Below are 23,048 nucleotides of genomic sequence, written 5' to 3'. Positions count from 1 at the left end.
ACACGCGAAAACGTATGTTTAAAGCTATTTTGTGGCTTTTACATGAAATAATTTGTTATAATATTAACAAATTATCGCTGGTTATCGAGCATGCGGTTCGATTTAAAAACATTTGATAACTCACAATATGCTCTGTGACGTACAAGATACCACGCTTCTTATTGGCCAGTAGAAATAGATTGAACGTTATTAGGGCTCGAGGGACCACGCTTTGATGTGACAGTTCTAACCCGATTTGAGAGTATCAGCAGATCAGCATTGGTCCGAATGAAATCGTTATTATTGGGAAATCCTAATCCATTATTGTTTTAATATCTGCGGTCCAGTTGAATGTTATATTGCGTTTAGTTTGTGCTGGTTAGGCTGTTGGAATGTACTGGTTAGTACAGGGATAGAATTTAGGTTTACTAGTATTTAACCTATCAAGTTTTCGCCCCCTAGATTTGGGTCGCGATTTGCAGTGCAGTTCAGTGCTCATAAACGACCTTTTATGACGTAATAAAAACTATGAAACGTAGCGTAATTACAACTTTTTGTTTTTTAATTGTTGCTAATTGCCGAGCAGCAGATTTGACGACCGTTGCCGGACAGCCTGTCTGTGACGTAACAATGCTATATTGTAGAGGTAGCTGCCACGCGACCGCGAAAACCGATACGACAATCTAAGAATTACAAGAAGTTTTAATCCATGGAGCGTTCGGCTTGTTTCCGCTATTTCAATCTTAAGCGTGTTGCTTTCGACAGCCATTCACATGGTATATGTGGCTGGGCATGCGTGTGGCGACAAACTAGTTCCACATCTGCTTAAGTTGGAATACTCAGACTTCATTGTTTCGCAGCGGAATAGCGGTTTGGGAATTCTAGACAGGAAGCACGAAGTTCAAATGCATCGATGCTATTATTACGTCACAATACAAATCGTGGCTTAGATAATAAAGATGTCTCGATTTGTCATAACAGCAGGTTGTTCTTGATATTATTACATCACAATGCCACGCGTCTAGTACGAACTTGTGTTCGCTATTGTACAACGTCTGTCGTATGCACTACGGTAGACTTGGTAAGGCGTATAATTTTTATTACTCTGTACAAAGATGGCACGCTGTGAGGCGCGTGGGCCGTTTGTTCGGCAAATTTTACTTCGGTTTTGTTCTAGAAAAACTTCTGCTCCGGCTAGCAGCAGACCCGCGTTCGCCGCCCGATTTAAATAAACAGATTTCGAAACGCTTGCCCGCTCGTACAGACCTGCTACCCGGCATTGTTGGTACTCGCCGCTACCCAACTGTCGCGCTTTATTTTAGTTTGTTTTTAGTCGCGCGCCTTTCTTACTACAGCTCGTGTTTCGGCCCCGCTACTAATCGCTGCTGAGTAGTCTGCCACTCTGCGCGGGGCAGGTGTTATCGTGGGCAGTGGAATATTCCCTTAAAGAGCTGAGTCCCAGTCGCTAGTGGATCATAACACAGTCGGTCCAGTGGCGTGCTCTCTCTATTTTACTTGGCTGCCATGCAAGTGGTAGACGGAAGGATTAAAGGTTTGTTTGTGTCGATCGCTTTTAGCTCAGAGATGCATTGAGTCGTAGACTATAGGAGGATTATTACGAAACAATAGCGGCGCACGACCATGATTATTACGTCAGGATTAACAATTTAAAACGTCGCAAAAAAATCAGCAAATATATTCAAGCGAGTAGCGTACAATGAGTCAGTGTTGAGATCGCTAACCTAATGTGGGGTGAGAGAGTGTATTATGTATAAGCAAGTAAATGTTACCGGTATATGACTTTTAGGAGATTATGTGAAGTTATATAATATAAAGTAATTGGAATTTTAGTTTCCAATAATTTGATTTCGTTATCGTATAATACAGCCTGGTGAGGTTCTCACGCCAAAAGCCAAGCCATCCAGCGTATGCGGCTTGTTTGCCTGGTGTAAACAAATTAATGAAAGGTGCTAGACTATAAGAGACTCAAATAAAATGCGGAATGAACTGGTCATTAGAGACAGTTGAGTAGGGCGAATGGGAACGTCTATAGTTACGTTACGGGCGTATGAGACATGGTATGCAGTGTCGGTGACGTTCACCGGGTTTGTTAAACTTTCCCACGGTCCAAGTTACCGGTGAGCGCCCACGGCAATCGCTGAGATATTTGTGTCGATCACTTGCGTAGAAATTGGAAATGATTTACAAACAATTGCATGAGTGATGTGACGGTTTGTTTTACACAGTAAGGTGCAGTTGGTAGGGCTGTATACATGGGTGGCTTGTAAAGCACATTGATATAAGCACCGTGGTAGCGTGTACAATGGTAGCATCGTGTAGTTCTAAAAATGTAGACAGATTGTTTTTATTGTTACGTCACAATGCAGGCAAGGCGCCGCGAAATCGGATTTTCATGCGTTTTACGAATTTTTCTCTTTTGTTGCAGGTTTTAACTGCGTTAAAAAAAAAACTGAAACCGATAGATTGTGTTGCAAGGTGATAAAACGTGGTTGGGGTCAAAAAGTATCTTTTCACTCCGACAGTGGAATTCGTGCACAAAAGCAAAGATTCAAAGCGACATTTGAAGTGTGTGGGTCCATTTGCAACCATTTGAAACACAACGATGAGCATCAAGCTTATATTACTTCTCTGCAGCGTTGCGATCGGCTTGGCCGTGGGAAAACCTACCGGTAAGTTGCCTAAAACGTAAACAGTGTAATCCTGCGCGGGCCAGATAATAGCGAGCGGTGAATAATGGTTCAGTTAAGTGGAGTCGACACATTGTACTCGTTAGAATAGGAGTGGTAAACGAGACTGACCAAATATTGTAAAGAATCAACATCGATCGTAAATAAGTAAACACTGAATGAAGTAATCAACACGGAGCTCAAACAAACTGCCACCAAAATAAACGAAAGTTTCGTATTGTGCGCATGACTACTAATGGCTCCCACGGTCGAGAAAGAGACGAGTGTTACCTGATACTCGATCTGGATTGAAATTAACTCTACACCGGCGTAGGTAAGGGAGTTAATTCTGTTGAATGGAAGATTCCCATGACCCTATGCGTGGTTTGGAGTCTGCTTAATTATGTGTATCTACATTGCGGCGAGTCTGACCCTTTCCTGGCGCCGTCCTAGTCGCTTGGAAACATAATTTCACGCGGTAAGGCGGCAAGGCTACACTCGACGTGTGAAAGTGGTGTTTGAATGGCCGTAATAAAAGATCACGGCCACTTGAAACGATATTCTCTTATCTTAACTTGTCAGTTAGGATTTTAGTGGCGCCCCTACCGATGTTTAAGTGTCCTTATCCATACGCGTTGCCCTGGTATACGAAGTATGTTACATCGAATATTAATCGCCTGGCGTTCCATCGACATTTAGAAGTTACCGCCGTTAAAACACTCAAGTTTGCGCGCGCCCGAAATCCACCTGTCTTCGCGTTCGAGCGACAGGTGTTGCCGCATAGCAAGCGCCTCATTTTTACGAGGACTCTGCTCACTAGGGAGTTGATATCTCTGCCCAACAGCCGGCATGGTGAGGCCACATACACCAACATATGCTCTCTCTCTCTCGTTCAGTCAACACTACTGTTTGCCCAATAGCCTTCATTTAATTGGATTTCCACCGGCCACGCTTTCGATGTTTGATATACTCCGTATATACCCTGATAATCGAACCTGCTTCCCCCCACGAGACTAATGAGACATTAACACGCCAATATCTCGCCTAATTTCATTCCGCCACGCCAAACAACGTAAACATCGTGAATTCCCAGCAGCAATTTGTAACCTCAATATTTCACCCACAGACACAACGACCTGCCCATCCAGATGTAACTTATCACACGGATTCTGCAACCCTAGACAACAATGCACGTAAGTCAACACAAATTCCCTCATTTATATTTCGCTTAAGTCAACACATATTATATATTATACTTCATATAGTATTGTAGGGTAATATTTTGAGTTCTGACAGTAACTTTACTACGTTTGATTTATTTAAACTCTGTGTTATTCTATAAAAGTAATATTTTTTATTTTGACCAAGTACTTTACTACTTTTTCATGCTGTATCTATTTCTACAGTATACTTAATAATTATTTACATATTTGATTTTAAACATTTTATTTTTAACTTCAGGTGTTTCCCCGGTTGGGAAGGTCCCGAGTGCAACCAATGCTCGACGTTGATTGGTTGTTTACATGGGTCATGTGACCGTCCTGGACAATGCAATTGTGACGTAGGATGGGGAGGACGAAAGTGCGATCGCGGTAAGTGTCGTCATCTTTGTGACGTAACAACCAGCGTTATTATGACGTCATAAATAGAAACAATTACGAGCAGCTGCAGCGTCGGGATTAAGTTTAATAAGTTGTAATTATTTCCAGATTTACAATACTGCGAGCGACATCGGCCGTGCAGGAACGGAGCAACATGTATCAACAATTTGCTCGGTGGATTTAAATGTATTTGCCCGACCGGTTTAACAGGCACAACTTGCCAGGAGACCGCCACCACAACCCCCCCTATAACCCCAAGATCCGGGGGTAAACCACGGTGCTCCAATGGAGGAACTTGCATTCGTGGAAACGCCGAACTTGGATGCGAATCGTAAGTATTTTAAATGTCAGAAAAAATACAAAAGAAATTACCATTTATTTTTAAAATCTTTAAAAAAATCCGAATCTAAATTTTGTTTCCTCTCCCAGGTGTCGATGTCCGACCGGATTCACTGGACAGCTATGCGAACAAATCGTGCGTATGTGCGTTATGCGTCCATGCGCTAACGGCGGGAAATGTCAAGACGTTATTGGCAACTTCAGATGCGATTGTGCGCATGGGTACAGAGGACGTTACTGCACTGAAGACATCAATGAATGTACTGTACTTGGTCGGCATGCTTGTGAGAATGGTGGAACCTGCGTCAATAGGTTCGGTGGTTACACTTGCGCTTGCTCGGATGGTTACTACGGGTCGCGCTGTCAATCAAAAATTATCCAAATCCAAGCCAGAGTAACTACAACAGTAAAACCAACAACAACAACAACGACAACAACAACAACTGAAGCTACAACAACAAAATCAACAACGGAAACACTGAAGGAAATTGTTGTTGTTCCAAATTTGAAGAAACCATTCAGGAAAAACATCAAGGTCACTCACATCGTTCGCCAGGTGGAGGTAGAGACATCAAACGGGGATATGACGTTTATCCGTGACGTAGTCGACCACCAAGGACCAAACAGCGCTGAGAACGAAGCTCAATCGTCAGTGACCACAGTACAGGCACTCACTTTTGCTTTCCTGGGGGTAGCGATCGCTTTATTTATCGGCATCGTTATATTCATGTGGATTCATTGCTCAAAGAAAGGCCGCAACTTACGTCAGCGGTGTACCGGGGAGTCACCGACCGAAGAAACCCCCATGAACGAGAACAGCCGAGAGCCTTCAATAGTGAAAACCCGTCATGCAAGCTACAGCCCACCACAATATGTGTTAGAAGAATGCCAACCAAAACCAGGATACCCGATGCGCTCTGTAGCGCTACCTAGCGACGATAGGGAGCCAATCGACTGTTTATACGTCGCCCTCCCAAACAATTCGACGCCCGATGTTGCATCGATGGCGAATCGTGTTTTAAACTCTCCCTCTCTCCCCGCTTACGATGAACGTTACTAGTTCACCGCGAACTTTTCGTTTTTATTTCTTTCTTTTATTTTTTTTCTTGCACTGCGACTGTGATATTCGTTTTCTACCCACGTAACAAGCACGTGATTCGTTGTTAAGCGTCCATGGCAACCGTATATCGCCATGACAACCGACGGAAGCGAAGAAACTTTTCAAACTGCGTTGCTTCACATTTCTTTTTATTTCGTTCATTATTTTATCACTGTGTCTTCTGCTATGTGACGTCACGACCCACGTGACTTCAGCCCACCAATCATTACCGTTGTAAGTTCTTTTACCGTCGATCAAATAAACGTACTCTCTGCCGACACCTTGTGCTTGAGTGATGTTTTTTTAATATAAATAGCCAACAATTTAGACAACCCATTAGTCAACTCTAGTTAAGACAATTTAACGTAAGTGTCCTGCACAGAGAAACACAAGCCCAAACTGGTAGCAGCATCGAGTCTCGAACCCGTCAACTCTAGGTTATAGGCAAGCGCGCTAACCATTTTGCCAAGGGGCGGGGTCAGCGGGTTGTCATTATGACGTCATAACACACCACATGGCTTGGTACGCGACAGATGGAAAGCGTTTGTTGTAAAATTTGTTTTCGTTTTCAAAATAGCGTTTAAATTTGAACATTATGCTGCATGGCATCGTTTGTAAACAACTCGATCTAAATTCGTTTAATAAGCGACCGACAAAGCCATTTTCGGTTCGAACATATGTGAAAATAAATATTTTAATAAATACTCGTATTGACTTATAGTATGTGTTGAAAACAAGCTAGCGTGGAAAATAACATAATATTAAATTTATTTATATCTTCGAATACGGTAACAAAGATTAAAATAACTAAAACAACAAAGAAAAAGAAATTATCGCAACGCGTCACATAGATACAATTTATAAGTTAACATTTATATTTAACTGCTAATACATTTATTAAAAAAGTCAAAAAGAATAATCCACAAAGTTACATTCGTAAGCGGGCACGAGGTGTATGAAACAGAACACCGGTGTTATAACGACTGTCGTTGACCTGCCAAACGAGCATAAATAAATTACATTCATTTATTTATACAGGTGCGCCTATTTATATACAGTATGGAGAGGTGCTATCACGCATTTAATTTTTTCATACAATATCTAACCTAATAATTAGGTTTAACAGCAAGGAGCAATCATCAAATGGGAACCTGTACAGGAAGATTTAAGTTAAGTGTCCCGACCCTACTATACAATGCTTCTATATTACGTTGGGAACTTAACAATTTGCGCATGAATTTGGCCTTTAGGATTTCAATTAAGAGTGGGGGGAGATGGGACACCTTTTCATTCTATTTTCACATCTCATTTAGTAGTACACAAAGAACATTTAAAGAATTATAAAATCGTATCCTCACAACTCACATATGGACCGTTGTTAATTGTTTAAAACACGATCAGGATATTTGGATATTATGTTCTAAAGGTGTCCCGTCTTCCCCCATCTTACTATATAAAAACGAATGCATGTTGAAACAACATTAATGCGAGTAGGGTTAATATTAGTTACTGTCTTCATCGTTTTGGTTTCCTATACAAACTATATGCAGTAGATTAAAGTAGAAATCCACACAACTCCTGTGTTCGTCTTGTTTACAATTACAATCATGCGTCACTATTTTAGGAACAGAAAAAGCGAGAAAGCCCAGGAGTTACCGCCTAAACCCCAAAGGAATTTGTATTAATGCAATGCTAGCTACTCAATGAGGCAGGAATAGGTATGATACACCGTCGCAGTATATAAGACACATTTACAAAGACATTTCAACGATCAGGTTGTAAAAGTTATGTTGGTTATGTTATGTGTTGTAGTCGAAAAGTTGGATGGATTTAAGCCCCTTATAGGAAAGGAGTGAATTAGATTTAGTTTTTCAACGCGCGCAGCTGTTAGGTTAGGGATGTCTACGTATGTCTTGTGTTGCGCAATGTAAGGAAATATAGACTAGCCGTTATAGAGTTAGTAGGGCCTACAACATGGTTTGCTAAGTACATTATATAGTAGGGTGGGGGAAGATGGGACACTTTTAGCAGATAGGATATTTGGATACTATATCTGCTAAAAGTGTTCCATCTTCACCCACCCTACTATATAATCGATCGTTAGGACGTTCATAACTTAACCGAGTAGTTTTTAACTGTAAACTAACCTAGCCATTTCCACAGGGATATTTGAAGAGTTTATTCCCAACTAATAGCAGACGGTGAGCCTGAACCGATATAAATTAATATTTAGGGAAGATCGTAAAGTTTAAAAATAGAAACAAAAAGTCCCAGTTTTCTAGTTCTAGTAGCATAACCTTTAAACCATAGAATAAAGCAAGCTACTTTACTTTATCACTTTACGTAACAGAAGATAAACACGAAACTCGTTAGTGTGTGCAATAAGTTAAGATTATCTAAACTTGAATGTCTACACACGAGACTGAAGAAGCGTCTACGTCATCGCGTGTGACGTCATCGGCGTCTACGTCTCGGTTTGATAAAGGGTGGGGGGATAGTTGGGAGGAAGATGAAGAGGGGAGAGGTCATCCGGACGGTGGAAGATCAAGTGTTTGTAGCGAGAAGATAAGAACCACCTCTACCTCCACCAAGCGGACGAGCAACGAGGACTTTGGGACTTTCCCGAGACGGGGACAACCCGTGTCACGTGACATACGGGATGATTTTTTCCGCGACGATTTCGACGAGAGAATGGAACAAATGGTTCGCGAGTTCGACGCTCGATGCGCGCGGTCGATTCTAGATGATGACGTCAGACCGTTCGGTGAGTTGTATATTGGTTTTATGACGTAATAATAAAAGTGTCTTAAATAGCGGTGATCGTATAGCACGGTGGTGCAAAATGTGCTGCCGCATATTACGCTTGTTTTAATTAAACTCTTCTGCCCTTTGTTTGCTGACCGAAGTTTCGACGTCTCGGTCATTTACCTACCATTAATAATTTGCGTCGTTCAGTATTATTAGAAGAGATGTTTTGGAAATAATCGTGGTTATTACGTCACAAGTAAGTTTAAAAACGTTTTTATCAGGGACTTTCCCGAGAATGGGAACAGAAGATTCTTTTTTCTCTCGCCCTCGGTTGCTAGGCAACAACAGCTTGTTCAAGAAATCTCGTTTTCGGTCGATTTTCGACGGCGATGACGACGACGATTGGTCAGTTGGAAGGCGCGGTCGCGGTTTGGACGAAGATAGCGGCGTGTTTAGTGACGCAACAGTAAAGCCACGTGACTACGATGACGTGATGCACCTAGATAAAGCGTTGCACCAAGATAGGAAATATACACCGGAGAAATTCCAAGTGGATGTTGATGTAAAAGGGTTTAGGTGGGTGTGTGGGGGTGTGTGAGTTTGTGTTTGTAGTTTGTATAGCGCATACATGAATGATAATAATAACATTTATCCGTCTGGATCCGGTGCTGCGAACTTAACAGACAAAAAGTCAATCAATTTGTTTAGTATAAAAGATATATATTTGGCCTAAATGACATCGTTAGTGTCATTTTTTAAACAAAATCTTTATTTATTTGCCTTCGAAAGTTAAGACATGAAAAATTGTAAAAACATAATTTTCGCCCATTTGGAAATAACTAAATAATATTTACAGAATTATATAACCGAATCCTCACGACTTTAAAAGAACGTTAATAATTGTTAAAAACACGATTAGGGGTTATAGGTTTTAGGTACGAACGGTGTCCATTTTACACCACATTACATAATAAGATCTGCCAGAACAACCTAATTAAGTCTAACTATTTATAAGCACACGACCTAACCACCAGTGTTGCACAGTGCAAATGAACTTCTCGTTAAAACTGAAGGAAATCGTTTGGTCATCACTGCCAAGTCAAAAGAAATTGATGACGTCACACCAAGCAAAATCTCAAGGTAGTCATTGATAGTTATGACGTCATAATGTGTCCGGCGTCGTGGTACAATAGTTAGCACGTCTGCCTTTAGCGTAGAGGGTACTGGTTCAAGGTTTTACGTTGCTACCATTGTCGGCATATGTGCCCGCATGAACAAACGTTTCAAAACGTTATTGCTTAGTATGAAACAGAACATCTGTGTTATAACGACTTTCGTCTCCTTGACAAACGAGGATAAATAAGTAGACTCACATTACTGACATTAACCCAACGATATGTGCTATACATACATTACCCAATAGAAAATAAATGAAAACTTGAAAATCGTAGACACATAAAAGACACAATATTAGATGTTGCAGTTTTGACGTAATAATCGAATATTTGTGACGCGTTTCCATCAGCAGGGAACTGAAGCGAGAGTTTGACCTTCCTGAGGGCGTTGACCCCTATGACGTAGTATCGAACCTGATGCCGGATGGTTTCTTGAGGGTGGAAGCCCCGGTGAAGGAAGGTGGAGGTTCGGTCGGTAGGAGGCGCTCCAGCGCAACGGAGACGACGGTCAGAAGATTTTCTTCGGGGTCCGAAACGCAAGGACATAAAGACACTTAAATGTTTTTAATTTTCTTTTTAAATTAAAAAAAATGGCAATCGTGTAGATGGAGAATGGTTTAAGGGTGGGATTATGACGTAATAATATAGATCGATTGTGATTCATCTGTTGTGTAACAATCAACTTCATTTTTCTGTGTGCTTTTTTCCATAAATGACGCCACTTGTTTTAATTTGGATTTTTTTACAATTTTGACAACCTATTAATGACCACTGGGTTGGAACAATTGTCGTTAAGTGTCTTGCACAAGAACACATACACCCATAATGGTAGCAGAAGAAAGCCTCGGACCGTACCTTCTGGTTTAGAGGCAGTTTTGCTAACCACTACGTCACGGCGATGACGTCACTTGTTTAAATCGGATGTTTGTTCATCTGGAATGTTATTCGCGTTGCGCCACCTCGCGGTTGGTAAATTTACACCGATTATCTTCTCCATCCCGAGTGTCGGTGAAGTAAACTGTGTTACAACATCTGGGGTGTGCTCAGCATATTCAACCCTGGTCACTTTTTGTTGAACACGAAGAGAAAACGATTCCGTTTCCGGAATAGTAGCTTCACTATCTAGAAGCGAGCAGTTATAGAATTGTGTCCGGATACGAAAGTCGAGTGATTTTCGAAATGAATCCACGAAATTAGTGCAAGGTGTAATAATGCTTTGTTGTGACGTCACTTCGCACCGTCGTGTGTACGTCACAGTGACGTATGGCCTACCATCAATAGTAGTACCACGCTTACACAAAGTAGAAAATGCGTTCCCGAGATTTTTCCCTCCAGAAGTTTCGACTCCAACGGTCGTGACGTCATCAACTTTCTCACGTGACACGTACCACTGACCCGGAACGGTTTCGCTGAACTGACGTCGACAATAATGGGATGACGTCACTGAATCCACTTCTGATGACGTCAGATGGGACACGTCACCTCTAATCCTAATAGGAGCAGGTTGGGGTAAGATGGGATTCCCATATCGACCCACACGAAGCTGATTATTAATCTCACTTTTCCTCCGTCTTTCCGAACCCCATGTTGTGGGGGGGAGGTAAGGTGGAACGTTCCGTCTTGCTTCAACCTGGGTTTTGTTCACGGGTCCCAGCAACGTCACTTCTGTTACGTCATGAACGTAGAAGAAACCTCTCGGTGAATCGACCTCTGTGATGTCATTAGTGATAACTTCTACATCATAATCAAGTCGCGACTCGCCGTGTGCACTGTTTAAGATCGTCGAACGCAATCCTACGTCACAAACGTCAATTGTCCCTTCCACTGTGACGTCAACATAGGTTTTCTCGTGTTGGGGGATGTCCCATGAACCGTATCTTCTACCATAGGAAACCCCCGTGAATTCGAGGAAAATTCCCGGGTTAGCACCCAAATCTAATGGGGCGCATGGGGGAATTACCCACGTCATTATAATGGGGTTGGGTGGGGTTGTGAACCTTAACCCTGGCTCCCTGTAACTTGATAAGGGGTAAAGTGGGGTAATTGGGTGCGCCGATGGGTTTCCCCTTTTACCCCTAAACCACCGGGGTAATTTATTCATCTTGACGTCAAGGTTGACGTCATCAACATATATCAACATCTCATGGCTCCTAACCTGGGAATCCCCCAACATGCAACCACTAAGTTCCATTCCCCCCAATGCTACTTTAGCGGTGGCGAACTTTAGCGAGTCAATTCTGCCAAACGACCCCATGACCTTTTCAACTTGACGATTTAAACATTTGATGACGTCATCAGCGGTTGGGTCACGTTTGATGACGTCATCAAGGTTGAGAGGAATCGTCAGCCACCAATCTTCCTTGTCTTCGTCAGGTTGTTGTGGAGGGAGGTCTTCTTTAAATAAATCATCTTCTGGGGTTTGGGGTGGTGGCGGAGGAATATTTATCTCGAGGAACTCTTTACTCACGGCGGACGAGTTGTGAAATTGTTGCGGAAATTTTAACTCGGTTGGTTCCATTTCTATTGCATTAGTGATGCACATCGGGATTCGGATGAAAATTTCGCGGGAATTTGGTGTCGGCAAATGCGGCAGAACTTCGAGAAAATTCCCGTCCTCAGCGGGAGACAAATAACAAGACAAAAGCCGCGTATTGTCCAACTCTTGTCTGCGGGAAAGTGTAGTCATCTCGGCAGGGTGAAGATGTAGTCTCTGCTGCGGGATTTCGATGCGAAATTTGTCGCGGATTTTTCTTTTTATCCCGATGATCAGTTCATCGTTTCTTGGTCTTACTTCAATCTCAGTAAGCATGGGACCAGGGCACGACTGTGCGGATATTAACAATGGAATGAAACAGCGGAGTTCGAGCCGACAATTCCCAACCTGTGTGTTTAATAAAAGTTTCAATATTTCCTAATCATGTTTTTTTACAACTAACAAAGCCATTTTAAAGCCGTGAGTTTACGGTTATATAATTCTGTGAATATGCTTACTACCAAATGGGACGATCGCAGTATATACTGTACAAGTAAAATGTTAAGATAATAAACTCACTTGACTAAGCGTAGGAAAATATTTGCCCAACACCGCAACAGTGTTCATTCGTTCACCACCTGCAAACAAACGCTGTCTGGATGGGTGAATCCCAGTCTTCTTATAAATCATTGCAATCAAATTGGATATTTTGTCATGGGAACAGATGCCATCTAACACCACAGATTCCCGCGTGTCGCCCATAGCAACCGAGATGCTCACCCCATTTTTTTTAAGTTGCCTAAAAAATAACGGAATTTTATTTTTTGTTAAAGTTACGAAGAGAAGGAAACGGCAAACGAAAGTCGTTATTAAACGTTTGGATAAAAACACCGGTCAAATATTTTATGTTTAATTTACCAAAAATAAAATCTGGTACTGTGGGGTAAAATGGGACACCGTTAGCACATACCATATGAATATAAAAAAATGTTTAATGTTCGGAATGTGTGGTTAGGATCATGCAATAGATTTACAAAAGCTCAAGTTTGTAGTTTACCACTAACCAACACATATTAACCAAACAAGAAAAAATCTTACCCGTATCGGGTGTTTAGTTGTTCGTTGTCGTAAGTTAACATGGCAGCTTCGTTTCGTCTTTTCTGTTCATTCGTCCACCTTACTTTACTAACTTTCACATTTAATCGAATCTTTTGACTAATTGTTCTTTGTGGTGACAGGATAACGTTTCAAACCCTGCGCTCTGATTGTAATATAATCCCAACCCACAACAGAGCGCCCACTGTAGCCTATTCGAAACCTCATCTTAGACATAAAACTTTACAATAGAAGTCTCTCTGCTTACAAGTTTCGTACAAGCGTGTAAAGGCGCGCAAATAAAGCCAGTAATCGGTCACCACAGCGCGTTCTGTTAGGTAACGTTATGCAAACACACCGGTAGCTGGTAAATAACCGATAACAAATTCACAAACACGTTTTCCCACCTCGTAAACACGAAGCTGTACTTTGCAAAACCTCCTCGAATCGTAGCTTTTGATCGGCAATCTGCAAGTCGAAGCAGTATGAATGTAAAATCCTATAGCATATAAAAAAAGCTTTAACAATTTTGATATCGCTTTGTAATTTATAAATATATTCCTTCGAACATTATAGCGAAGATCAAATTAATTAAAACAACAAAGCGAATTAGAAACGAAACGTCAGTTGTTAAAATACCCGTGAATATATAGTAGGGGGGGAGAAGACGGGACTTAATTAGCATATAATATACAAACATCCTGATCAAGTTTTAAACTATTAACAGCGGGCTAAACGAAAGTCGTGAGGATAGGTTTTATATAACTCTTTAAATGTTCTTTGTTTACTACCTAATGTGACGAAAAAATAGAATGAAAAGTTGTTCCATTTTTCCCCACTCTACTATATATCTGTACTTTGTTTGACCAGCAAGTTAAAAAGCAATATTTAAATAATGAAACATTATGAATTTAGTTCATGAAATAAATGCATGGGTGACGCAATCTCCGCTATGTTTTCCACCTAATATGGCTTACAGACTTAACTCTTGTGTTTGTAATCCGATTACAATTATCGTGTTGTAGTGCGGTTATAATAATACATGCAATGCAGTGGTATAGAATAAAACTGTATGTGGCGTCTTGGGATGTGGGTCAGGAACCCTTCACGTGCCTTAGCGTCTCGGCGCATGCGCAATAGCGCCCCGAACAAATATATCAATCGGAACGAATATATCACGATGACTTACGGTTAAAACGTTGTGGGTGATCATTTTGTTTTTGTTTTAAACTTATTCAAAGCTGTTTTAAATTTGTTATAAACTTGCCGTTTATATAGTAGGGTGGGGGAAGATGGGACACCTTTTCGTCTAGTTTTCTCTTTCCATTTGGTAGTAAACAAAGAACACTCAATGAATTATAAAATCGTATCCTCACGACTTCCACAGACCGTTGTTAATTCTTTAAAACACGATCAAGATATTTGGATAATGTGTATTAAAGGTGTCCCATCTTCCCCCACCCTACTATATGAAAGCTTATTAAGGTAAACGAACACCTCCACCACGTGACCATAACAATACTTGACAAGAATTGAGCAATGCCAAGAAACTTGGACAAGCGCGGTAAAAACAAAGTTTAAAATCGGATAATTTAAAATTACTTAAATAACTGATAATTTAGACAGCAGGAGATATATAGCGCCACCCTGCGGTAACATATTATGTATCCTGTCGATAAAATTAACCGCACGTGGGCAGCGCAGATAACGAATCGGTGCAAAGTGTGTGGTTTTATTTAAATACATGCAAAAAACAATTTTCATTATATATTACAGATACTACAATCCCTTAACCTTGCGCAACGATGTTTTTAATCTTTCATGGTTTATTAACAATTTAGAAACGTTTAACACCCGTGGCCCCCTGCTCCATCAATAAAATACCCTACATTTGTTTTAATATATTTACGTTTGTTATTTTATTCACCACTTTGCAGCAATTGGCCTCTAAAATAAACAAGGCCATGAGCAGAAGTCTGCTTTGTGGTCACTTTTGTAAAGCCCTGGGCAGCAAACCATACTGAATACCTTAAATTCTGTTAACAGCCAATACATAATATAAACAAACTTCATCAATATACAGTTCTACCAACCACTAAGCATAGGAACTTTTGAAGCCAAAAACTGTGTAAAAAGTGCAGTTTAATAAAACAGTGGTTTCATAAAATTGAGTAAAAAAGTGATGCAAAAATAAAATACAGTGGAAGTGAAAAAGTGGTTATAATATTATTAGGTTTTACCTAAAAGTACAAAGCAGAGTTTACATAAAGATGATTTTGCTTCTGTATGGATAATCCAGAACATTCCAGTAGGGTTTGTGCAGCAGTTCAATATACAGGAGTTGTGCCTGACATCAATACTGTGAGTCTCTCACATCTAAGAGCATGGAATCAATGCTTTCTGTGGAAAATATGAAACTGATTATAAAAGATTAAGATATTGAATATTGAGCACGAAACCATTATCTTGTTCAGCTGGTTGCTTAGAAATTTCACGTGGCGTGGCTTCATTTGGTGGCATGGCATCATTTGGTGGCATGGCATTGTTTGGTGGCATGGCATTATGTTGAACAGGTAGAACGGTCCCATTAGCTTGTAGGATATATAACACGTGGCCACCTGCAGGTAAAGACAATGCTGTGTCGCTATGTTTGTAATACAAGAGCATAATACTTTGGTATATTCTACAATAGCAAATGTTAACATTTTAACAACTGCACAAAAACAGGTATAAAAATTTTTAAGAAAAAAACAGTACATCGTTTTACGTTTTCATATCCGCACCTGAATGTTGCGTTAACTGGAGTTGGTTTTCTTCTCCACTTTCATCCGGACATTCTTCATATCCATTGTATGTCATCTGTGATGTTAAAGTTGTTGTTACTTTCAACAGGCAGTTGTATGATGGTGCCCAGTTCGAGGTGTATGAAACAGAAACAGAACGGTGTTATAAATAAGTTGGATAAATAAGTTGCATTCATTTGTTCATTCAATTATAATAATAATAAACAATTGTCAGTAATACGATAAGTTGTAAAGTAAATATTTATTTTCTGCACCATCAAGAATATGATGCAAAAGAAACAATAACATTTCCCTAATATTATTTCTCTTACTGTATTGTGTAGAGCAGAGAGATAACATTCCCAAACCACAAGTTTTACTTTATTTGCTACTTTCTTGTTTTTAAACTTTATAAAAATACAAACTCCTCAATGTTGGGATAAGTATATGAGGTTCAAAACTCCTAACAAAGTTGAAATAAAAATTTTCAGTTTAAAACTCAGTATAAAATGACAGCTGTTATGAGAATGTCTCCTTGGGCAAAACACCTAACGGCAATTGCTCCAATGTGGTCACCAATGGGTTGTCTTTTGCTAGCAATACATAAAAACAATCACCCACGAAGTTACATACACGGTAACTCATAAGCGTGCACAAGGTGTATGAAACAAAACACCCGTGTTATAACATCTGGATATTTAAAATAAACACTCACATTTTTTCTGCAGCAAATTGGCTTGCTTGCGACCACTATTGAAATAATGATTAGAATTCCTTCCACCAACCCTGTGAGTGTAATAACAGAATAAAGTATTGTGAGGGAAGGAACAGGGTTTAATGCTCCAGGTGGTATAGCAGGGGAGGAGGCGTTTTCAAGCTTGTCAAATGCTTGAGGATTGTACCTTTGCATGTGCTGTAAAAAAGTAATGATAAACTAGCAATACTTCACAACTATACAAGTATAGTAGGGTGGGGGAAGACGGGACACCTTCAGCACATAGTATCTAAATATCCTGATTTTGTTTTGAATTATTAACAACGATCTATGGGAGTTGTGAGGATAGTTTTATAATTCTTTGAATGTTTTATGTTTACTACCAAATGGGACAATGAAATAAATGGAAAGGTGTCTCATCTCCCCCACCCTACTGTATATATCACGTTTCATATACTGTCGCTGTCAGGCATACTATGTTGTGTAAAACAGTTCTTGTGACATTTACTTGCATACTGACAATTCAACGTCCTATACAGGTTGTCTTCATCGGGGTGAATGACAATCAATATACAACATTTCATTTACATAAACATAATAATTATCTAAACAATGTAAACATACACAGTATACACCTTACATATATACCTCATAGTTTGTCACATACTGTGTACTCTCTAAAGGCCCAGACATAACAAGCATAAGATCTATGGCAGCAACAGGTACACCAATGATGGACAAGACCAAAGCAGCAACGAACTTTAAGAAAACATAAACACAAATTTTTGGTTAAAATTATATTAGTGTGACTTAGTGTGACTTATTCATCTTTGCATGGCGTGCAATGACAGTCGTTATAACTTGGGTGTTCTGTTTCATACATCTCGTGCCTGCTTACGAGTTACCACATATGTAACTTTGTGGGTGATTGTTATTTTCTGTATGGCTGACAATTAGAAACCCATTAGTGACCACTGGGTTAGAGGAATTTTCAGTCTTGCCCAAGGACTCCCACACTCACTATGGTAGCGACATCAAGCCTCGATGTCCGAACCTCTAGTCTAGAGGCGAATGCTCTAACCACTGTGTTGGAAATGCACAAGGACAAGAAAATAACACAATAAAACTTCTTGAGTGTTTGGTAATGTGCCAAATACGGCCTAAATCCCAAGTCCTTATCAAGGACCTTGCCCCAAAAAAATAAAACACAACACAACAATGCTTACATCATAGCAATCATAACGAATAAACAAAGTTTTCTTACCGGACATATTGTCTTGAACTTCGAGGCATGGATAAGAACAATCCCAAGAGCAGTGAACTGGAATTTGAACATGAATTAGAACATTGCTGCGTCACTTATAAAATTAACTAAAATTTAAATATGGTTTAGTGCAAAAATGAAATCACAAAATCCCTTTTCCCATGCCATGTGGCCATTTCATAGGACCTCGCTGTCCAATACAGAATAAAACGTTGGATAATTTCTGATACAAAAGCTAGCAAGAATAAACAGTAGGGATAAGGTAAAGCCACTTACCACAGTTCCTGCCCAGATTCCACTTCCAAAATAGGCCCTTGGATTCCACCAATAATAATACTCGGATACAACATTTGCGAAGATAATCGCTAAAATGCCCGAAACAATTGAAATAATGCCAAGAACAGTATGAGTGATCTGAAAGATAAATGGTTTTTATTTGATAAGTTTTAAATTATAAAGAATCAATATAAAGATGTTTTAACACGAGTGTTCTGTTCCATACACCTCATGCCCGCTTATGAGTTACCACATATGTAACTTTGTCGCTGATTGTATACATTTATGGCTGATAATTTAGACAATCCATTAGTGACCACTGGATTGGAGCAATTGCCATTAGGTCTTGCCCAAGGCAACATACGCCCACAATGGTAGCAGTAGCACCGTCAAGCCACGTATCCAGTAACCTTTGGTCTATAGGCGACCTCTGGGGCTAGGCATTATAAGTACATTCGTAAATCTAATAATACACTAAAGAAAGTTATGCATATTAAAAAAACAAACATTTAATTGAAGTTAAACAATGCAAACATAATCACCCCAATATTTTTCACAACTTTGGGTTTGGAGATGCATCCACAGCATTCTTTCTGTGGTTCCCCGTGTTTAGTTTCAACCAGGGTGATTGCTCTACCATTATCAGCCATTGCAAACTAGTCAACTAAAACAAATTAACATTATTCTGATGAAATATATTTTAGAGCTACATAAATAACTTTAGTTTATACTAAAATTTATTGCCCCGTAGATATAAAATACAAACTAGGAACATGGCGGATATGTTATAGTTTGATGGGGTAAGATGGAACATGTTTTCATTCTCATCTCCTTTACATATCCATCTAAAAGTAAACTAAAATTGTTAATTGTTAAAAACACGACTTTGTAATAATGAATATAATAGGCTAACAGTATACATCATACTCCGCTGTGATATATAATATTTATTACTTTGATTCAGTAACCGCATTTAAAACAAAAATCCTATAGCTAAATGAAACCCAGTATGCTACATATGCCAACCCATATTACAGAAATAAAGATTTACAATCCATTTTTATCAACGTTTGGCATCTATACTTCACTATAGCTAGGGATGCACATTACAGAATTTCGAATCCGTGAGATTCGAATCCTTTTGTATTCGAATCTAATTACGGGATTCGGTATTCTGTTTAAAGACGTCATCACACTTCATCTCATATTCTATATTAACAATTTTTGAAACTTATTAATTTTGAAAAAAAAAATTTTGTGTTTGTGGGACTTTCGAGGTAAACGTTTCGTAACGTCTTTTCATAGCCTGCTATACGTTTCATGACGCAAAAACTACCCATTAGTACAATTTTTGATCATTTTACAGCTCATGATCCTACAAAGCTGCTATGAAAGAGTCAATAAACTGACTTTTGTATGTTAAATTATTTTTTCCTATAAATATAAAAAGATTCGAAATTCTAGATTCGGAATTCTAGATTCGAAATAAGTATTCTAGGATATCCTAGAATACCTAATTATTCTGTAATGTGCATCCCTAACTATAGCCCAGACTAACATGCCTGTCACTTCAAAATAAATCTACACCTAAATGCCTATAGCCTATATATTTACTCAGCAGAGTTTAAATATAAATCTTTACGTAACTTTAAATGCATCACAACAACAAGACGCCTACACTGTATATTACGTGTTCGCTCAATACGTACCTGACTAAGAACAAGGGTCAGTTGTTTGCTCAATAATTTAAACATGTAAATTTGAATTTCGTGGATTATCACTGTAAATTTGAATTTCGTGGATAACATGTAAATTTGAATTTCGTGGATTATCACTGGCAATAAAATGTTGTTCTTGCAGGTGTTAGTTGAAGGTAATAATAAAGTGGGCCCGAAAACAGCGAAGACGAAAAAAGAGGGACGAAAACAGCGAAGGCGAGTTAATTGAAAACGTCCCACCCCTGGCGGGTATGAAGTGAAATCATTTGATGTAACTTATTAATCCTTGACGGGAAACGACAACCGTTAAAAACAGCGTTGTGATTTAGGAATACAGCCAGCAACTATAGCTTGTCGGATGTCCTTGTTAGAACATCGCGATTCGTCATTATGACATCACAGTTTCGGGAATAGAGCTCACCTTAATATCTAATTGGCTCACCATTCTGACATCACAAGAACCTCGTTGTGGATGAAATATAAACATTGGCAACGTTTGCAACGAAGATCTTAGTAAACATTGTAAATATAAAAACAAACATTTTTGCGGCGACCACGGAGGGCAGCGAAAAAAGTTTATTTTTGGGTCAAACAAAAAAGTTTGGTGCAATCCTTTACCCGTTACCGCTTAGAAATTCACTGCAGAGAAACAATTCAACTGTCATTGCTTCATCCTCCACGCTTTATTCATCTGTCTTACGTGCAAAGATACCATTGGATATCTAAAAACCTAAATTTGATGGTTTCTTAGTAAAATTAACCAAGGTGATCCTAGAATACAGATATTCTAGCGGCCATTTTTGATACCTTCTACTGGTACCACTAACCTAAAATTTGGACACTGTACTAACTAGACCCCAGCGGTACCGATTCTAAAATGAAAAATTTAAAATTCGAAAAAATATTAATTATGAATATTAATATTCGTCATAAAAACATATTTATAGAATTTTCTCCCGATCCAGCTTCGAATATGTTATAGCGCTAAGTGATACCTAAAATATGAAACATTATTTTCTTTAAAAAAGTGCGGGGATAGATGTTAAATATAAAAAAGTATGATCATAACTTGAATCATATAAATATTATATTTTCGATTTTTTTTGCGAAAATATAACTTACGCATACATCTATGTAGGTCACTCACATGTTATTCCCATCGAAAAAAAAATTAATTTCAACTTTTTTTTATAACTGAATATTAATATTCGTCATAAAAACATATTTATAGAATTTTCTCCCGATCCAGCTTCGAATATGTTATAGCGCTACGTAATACCTAAAAAATGAAACTTCATTTTCTTTAAAAAAGTGCGGGGAAGGGTTCAGAATACAAACAAGTATGAGGGTCATAACTCGAATCATACAAGTATTAAATTTTAAAATATTTCGGCGAAAATACAACTTACGCATACATCTATGTAGGTCACTCACATGTTATCCCCATCGAAAAAAAAATTAATTTCAACTTTTTTTTATAACTGAATATTAATATTCGTCATAAAAATATATTTATAGAATTTTCTCCCGATCCAGCTTCGAATGTGTTATAGCGCTACGTAATACCTAAAAAATGAAACATCATTTTCTTCAAAAAAGTGCGGGGAAGGGTTCAGAATACAAACAAGTATGAGGGTCATAACTTGAATCATATAAATATTATATTTTCGATTTTTTTTGCGAAAATATAACTTACGCATACATCTATGTAGGTCACTAGCATGTTATCCACATCGAAAAAAAAATTAATTTCAACTTTTTTTTATAACTGAATATTAATATTCGTCATAAAAATATATTTATAGAATTTTCTCCCGATCTAGCTTCGAATGTGGTATAGCGCTACGTAATACCTAAAAAATGAAACATCATTTTCTTGAAAAAAGTGCGGGGAAGGGTTCAGAATACAAACAAGTATGAGGGTCATAACTTGAATCATATAAATATTAAATTTTCAATTTTTTTCGCGAAAATATAACTTACGCATACATCTATGTAGGTCACTAGCATGTTATCCACATCGAAAAAAAAATTAATTTCAACTTTTTTTTATAACTGAATATTAATATTCGTCATAAAAATATATTTATGGAATTTTCTTCCGATCCAGCTTTGAATATGTTTTAGCGCCACGAAATACCTAAAAAATGAAATATCGTTTTCTTCAAAAAAGTGCGGGGAAGGATGTTAAATATTGTGGAGAGTAAAATATAATATTTATATGATTCAAGTTATGACCCTCATACTTGTTTGTATTCTGAACCCTTCCCCGCATTTTTTTGAAGAAAATGATGTTTCATTTTTTAGGTATTACGTAGCGCTATAACATGTTCGAAGCTGGATCGGGAGAAAATTCTATAAATATATTTTTATGACGAATATTAATATTCAGTTATAAAAAAAAGTTGAAATTAATTTTTTTTTCGATGGGGATAACATGTGAGTGACCTACATAGATGTATGCGTAAGTTATATTTTCGCCGAAATATTTTAAAATTTAATACTTGTATGATTCGAGTTATGACCCTCATACTTGTTTGTATTCTGAACCCTTCCCCGCACTTTTTTGAAGAAAATGATGTTTCATTTTTTAGGTATTACGTAGCGCTATAACATATTCGAAGCTGGATCGGGAGAAAATTCTATAAATATGTTTTTATGACGAATATTAATATTCAGTTATAAAAAAAAGTTGAAATTAATTTTTTTTTCGATGGGAATAACATGTGAGTGACCTACATAGATGTATGCGTAAGTTATATTTTCGCAAAAAAAATCGAAAATATAATATTTATATGATTCAAGTTATGATCATACTTTTTTATATTTAACATCTATCCCCGCACTTTTTTAAAGAAAATAATGTTTCATATTTTAGGTATCACTTAGCGCTATAACATATTCGAAGCTGGATCGGGAGAAAATTCTATAAATATGTTTTTATGACGAATATTAATATTCATAATTAATATTTTTTCGAATTTTAAATTTTTCATTTTAGAATCGGTACCGCTGGGGTCTAGTTAGTACAGTGTCCAAATTTTAGGTTAGTGGTACCAGTAGAAGGTATCGAAAATGGCCGCTAGAATATCTGTA

At 38.4% G+C, this 23,048-nt stretch overlaps 4 protein-coding genes across 8 annotated transcripts; 2 read left to right on the top strand and 2 right to left on the bottom strand.

Moving 5' to 3' along the window:
* The first annotated feature begins 1,390 nt into the window (after positions 1 to 1,390).
* LOC149727562 (uncharacterized) lies at positions 1,391 to 5,985 on the top strand. Its single transcript, XM_089888909.1, has 5 exons — positions 1,391 to 2,669; positions 3,793 to 3,859; positions 4,128 to 4,258; positions 4,376 to 4,598; positions 4,697 to 5,985. Exons 1-5 carry the CDS (start codon positions 2,603 to 2,605, stop codon positions 5,664 to 5,666), a joined length of 1,458 nt encoding a protein of 485 aa, XP_089745035.1. The 5' UTR covers positions 1,391 to 2,602; the 3' UTR covers positions 5,667 to 5,985.
* A 1,863-nt stretch (positions 5,986 to 7,848) lies between these two features.
* LOC149727561 (uncharacterized) lies at positions 7,849 to 10,359 on the top strand. 2 transcript variants are annotated; one of them, XM_089888913.1, is made up of 4 exons: positions 7,849 to 8,469; positions 8,735 to 9,029; positions 9,498 to 9,593; positions 9,979 to 10,359. In XM_089888913.1, exons 1-4 carry the CDS (start codon positions 8,112 to 8,114, stop codon positions 10,184 to 10,186), a joined length of 957 nt encoding a protein of 318 aa, XP_089745039.1. In that variant the 5' UTR covers positions 7,849 to 8,111; the 3' UTR covers positions 10,187 to 10,359. The 2 variants fall into 2 exon arrangements, with proteins under 2 accessions (XP_089745039.1, XP_089745040.1); XM_089888914.1 differs by having other exon boundaries at positions 7,854 to 8,469; positions 9,982 to 10,359.
* Positions 8,910 to 13,712, bottom strand: LOC149727560 (uncharacterized). Its single transcript, XM_089888905.1, has 3 exons — positions 13,200 to 13,712; positions 12,681 to 12,900; positions 8,910 to 12,509 (listed from the first exon to the last, which is right to left on the bottom strand). The coding sequence occupies exons 1-3, from the start codon at positions 13,238 to 13,240 to the stop codon at positions 10,533 to 10,535; spliced, it is 2,238 nt and encodes a 745-aa protein (XP_089745031.1). The 5' UTR covers positions 13,241 to 13,712; the 3' UTR covers positions 8,910 to 10,532.
* A 1,608-nt stretch (positions 13,713 to 15,320) lies between these two features.
* On the bottom strand, positions 15,321 to 22,081 carry LOC149727559 (uncharacterized). Of its 4 annotated transcripts, XM_089888915.1 has the most exons (9): positions 20,374 to 21,757; positions 18,777 to 18,898; positions 18,235 to 18,372; positions 17,959 to 18,015; positions 17,343 to 17,453; positions 16,695 to 16,892; positions 15,980 to 16,055; positions 15,656 to 15,814; positions 15,321 to 15,596 (listed from the first exon to the last, which is right to left on the bottom strand). In XM_089888915.1, exons 2-9 carry the CDS (start codon positions 18,882 to 18,884, stop codon positions 15,550 to 15,552), a joined length of 894 nt encoding a protein of 297 aa, XP_089745041.1. In that variant the 5' UTR covers positions 18,885 to 18,898; positions 20,374 to 21,757; the 3' UTR covers positions 15,321 to 15,549. The 4 variants fall into 4 exon arrangements, with proteins under 4 accessions (XP_089745041.1, XP_089745044.1, XP_089745045.1 ...); XM_089888918.1 differs by lacking the exon at positions 15,980 to 16,055 and having other exon boundaries at positions 20,374 to 21,766; XM_089888919.1 differs by lacking the exon at positions 17,343 to 17,453 and having other exon boundaries at positions 20,374 to 21,762.
* Between the last annotated feature and the right edge of the window lie 967 nt (positions 22,082 to 23,048).

This window comes from Ciona robusta, chromosome 11 (genome assembly GCF_009617815.1).
Source record: "Ciona robusta chromosome 11, ASM961781v2".
NCBI lineage: Eukaryota > Metazoa > Chordata > Ascidiacea > Phlebobranchia > Cionidae > Ciona > Ciona robusta.
Note: the sequence above shows the minus strand (reverse complement) of the source record. Positions and strands in the feature narration are given on the sequence as shown.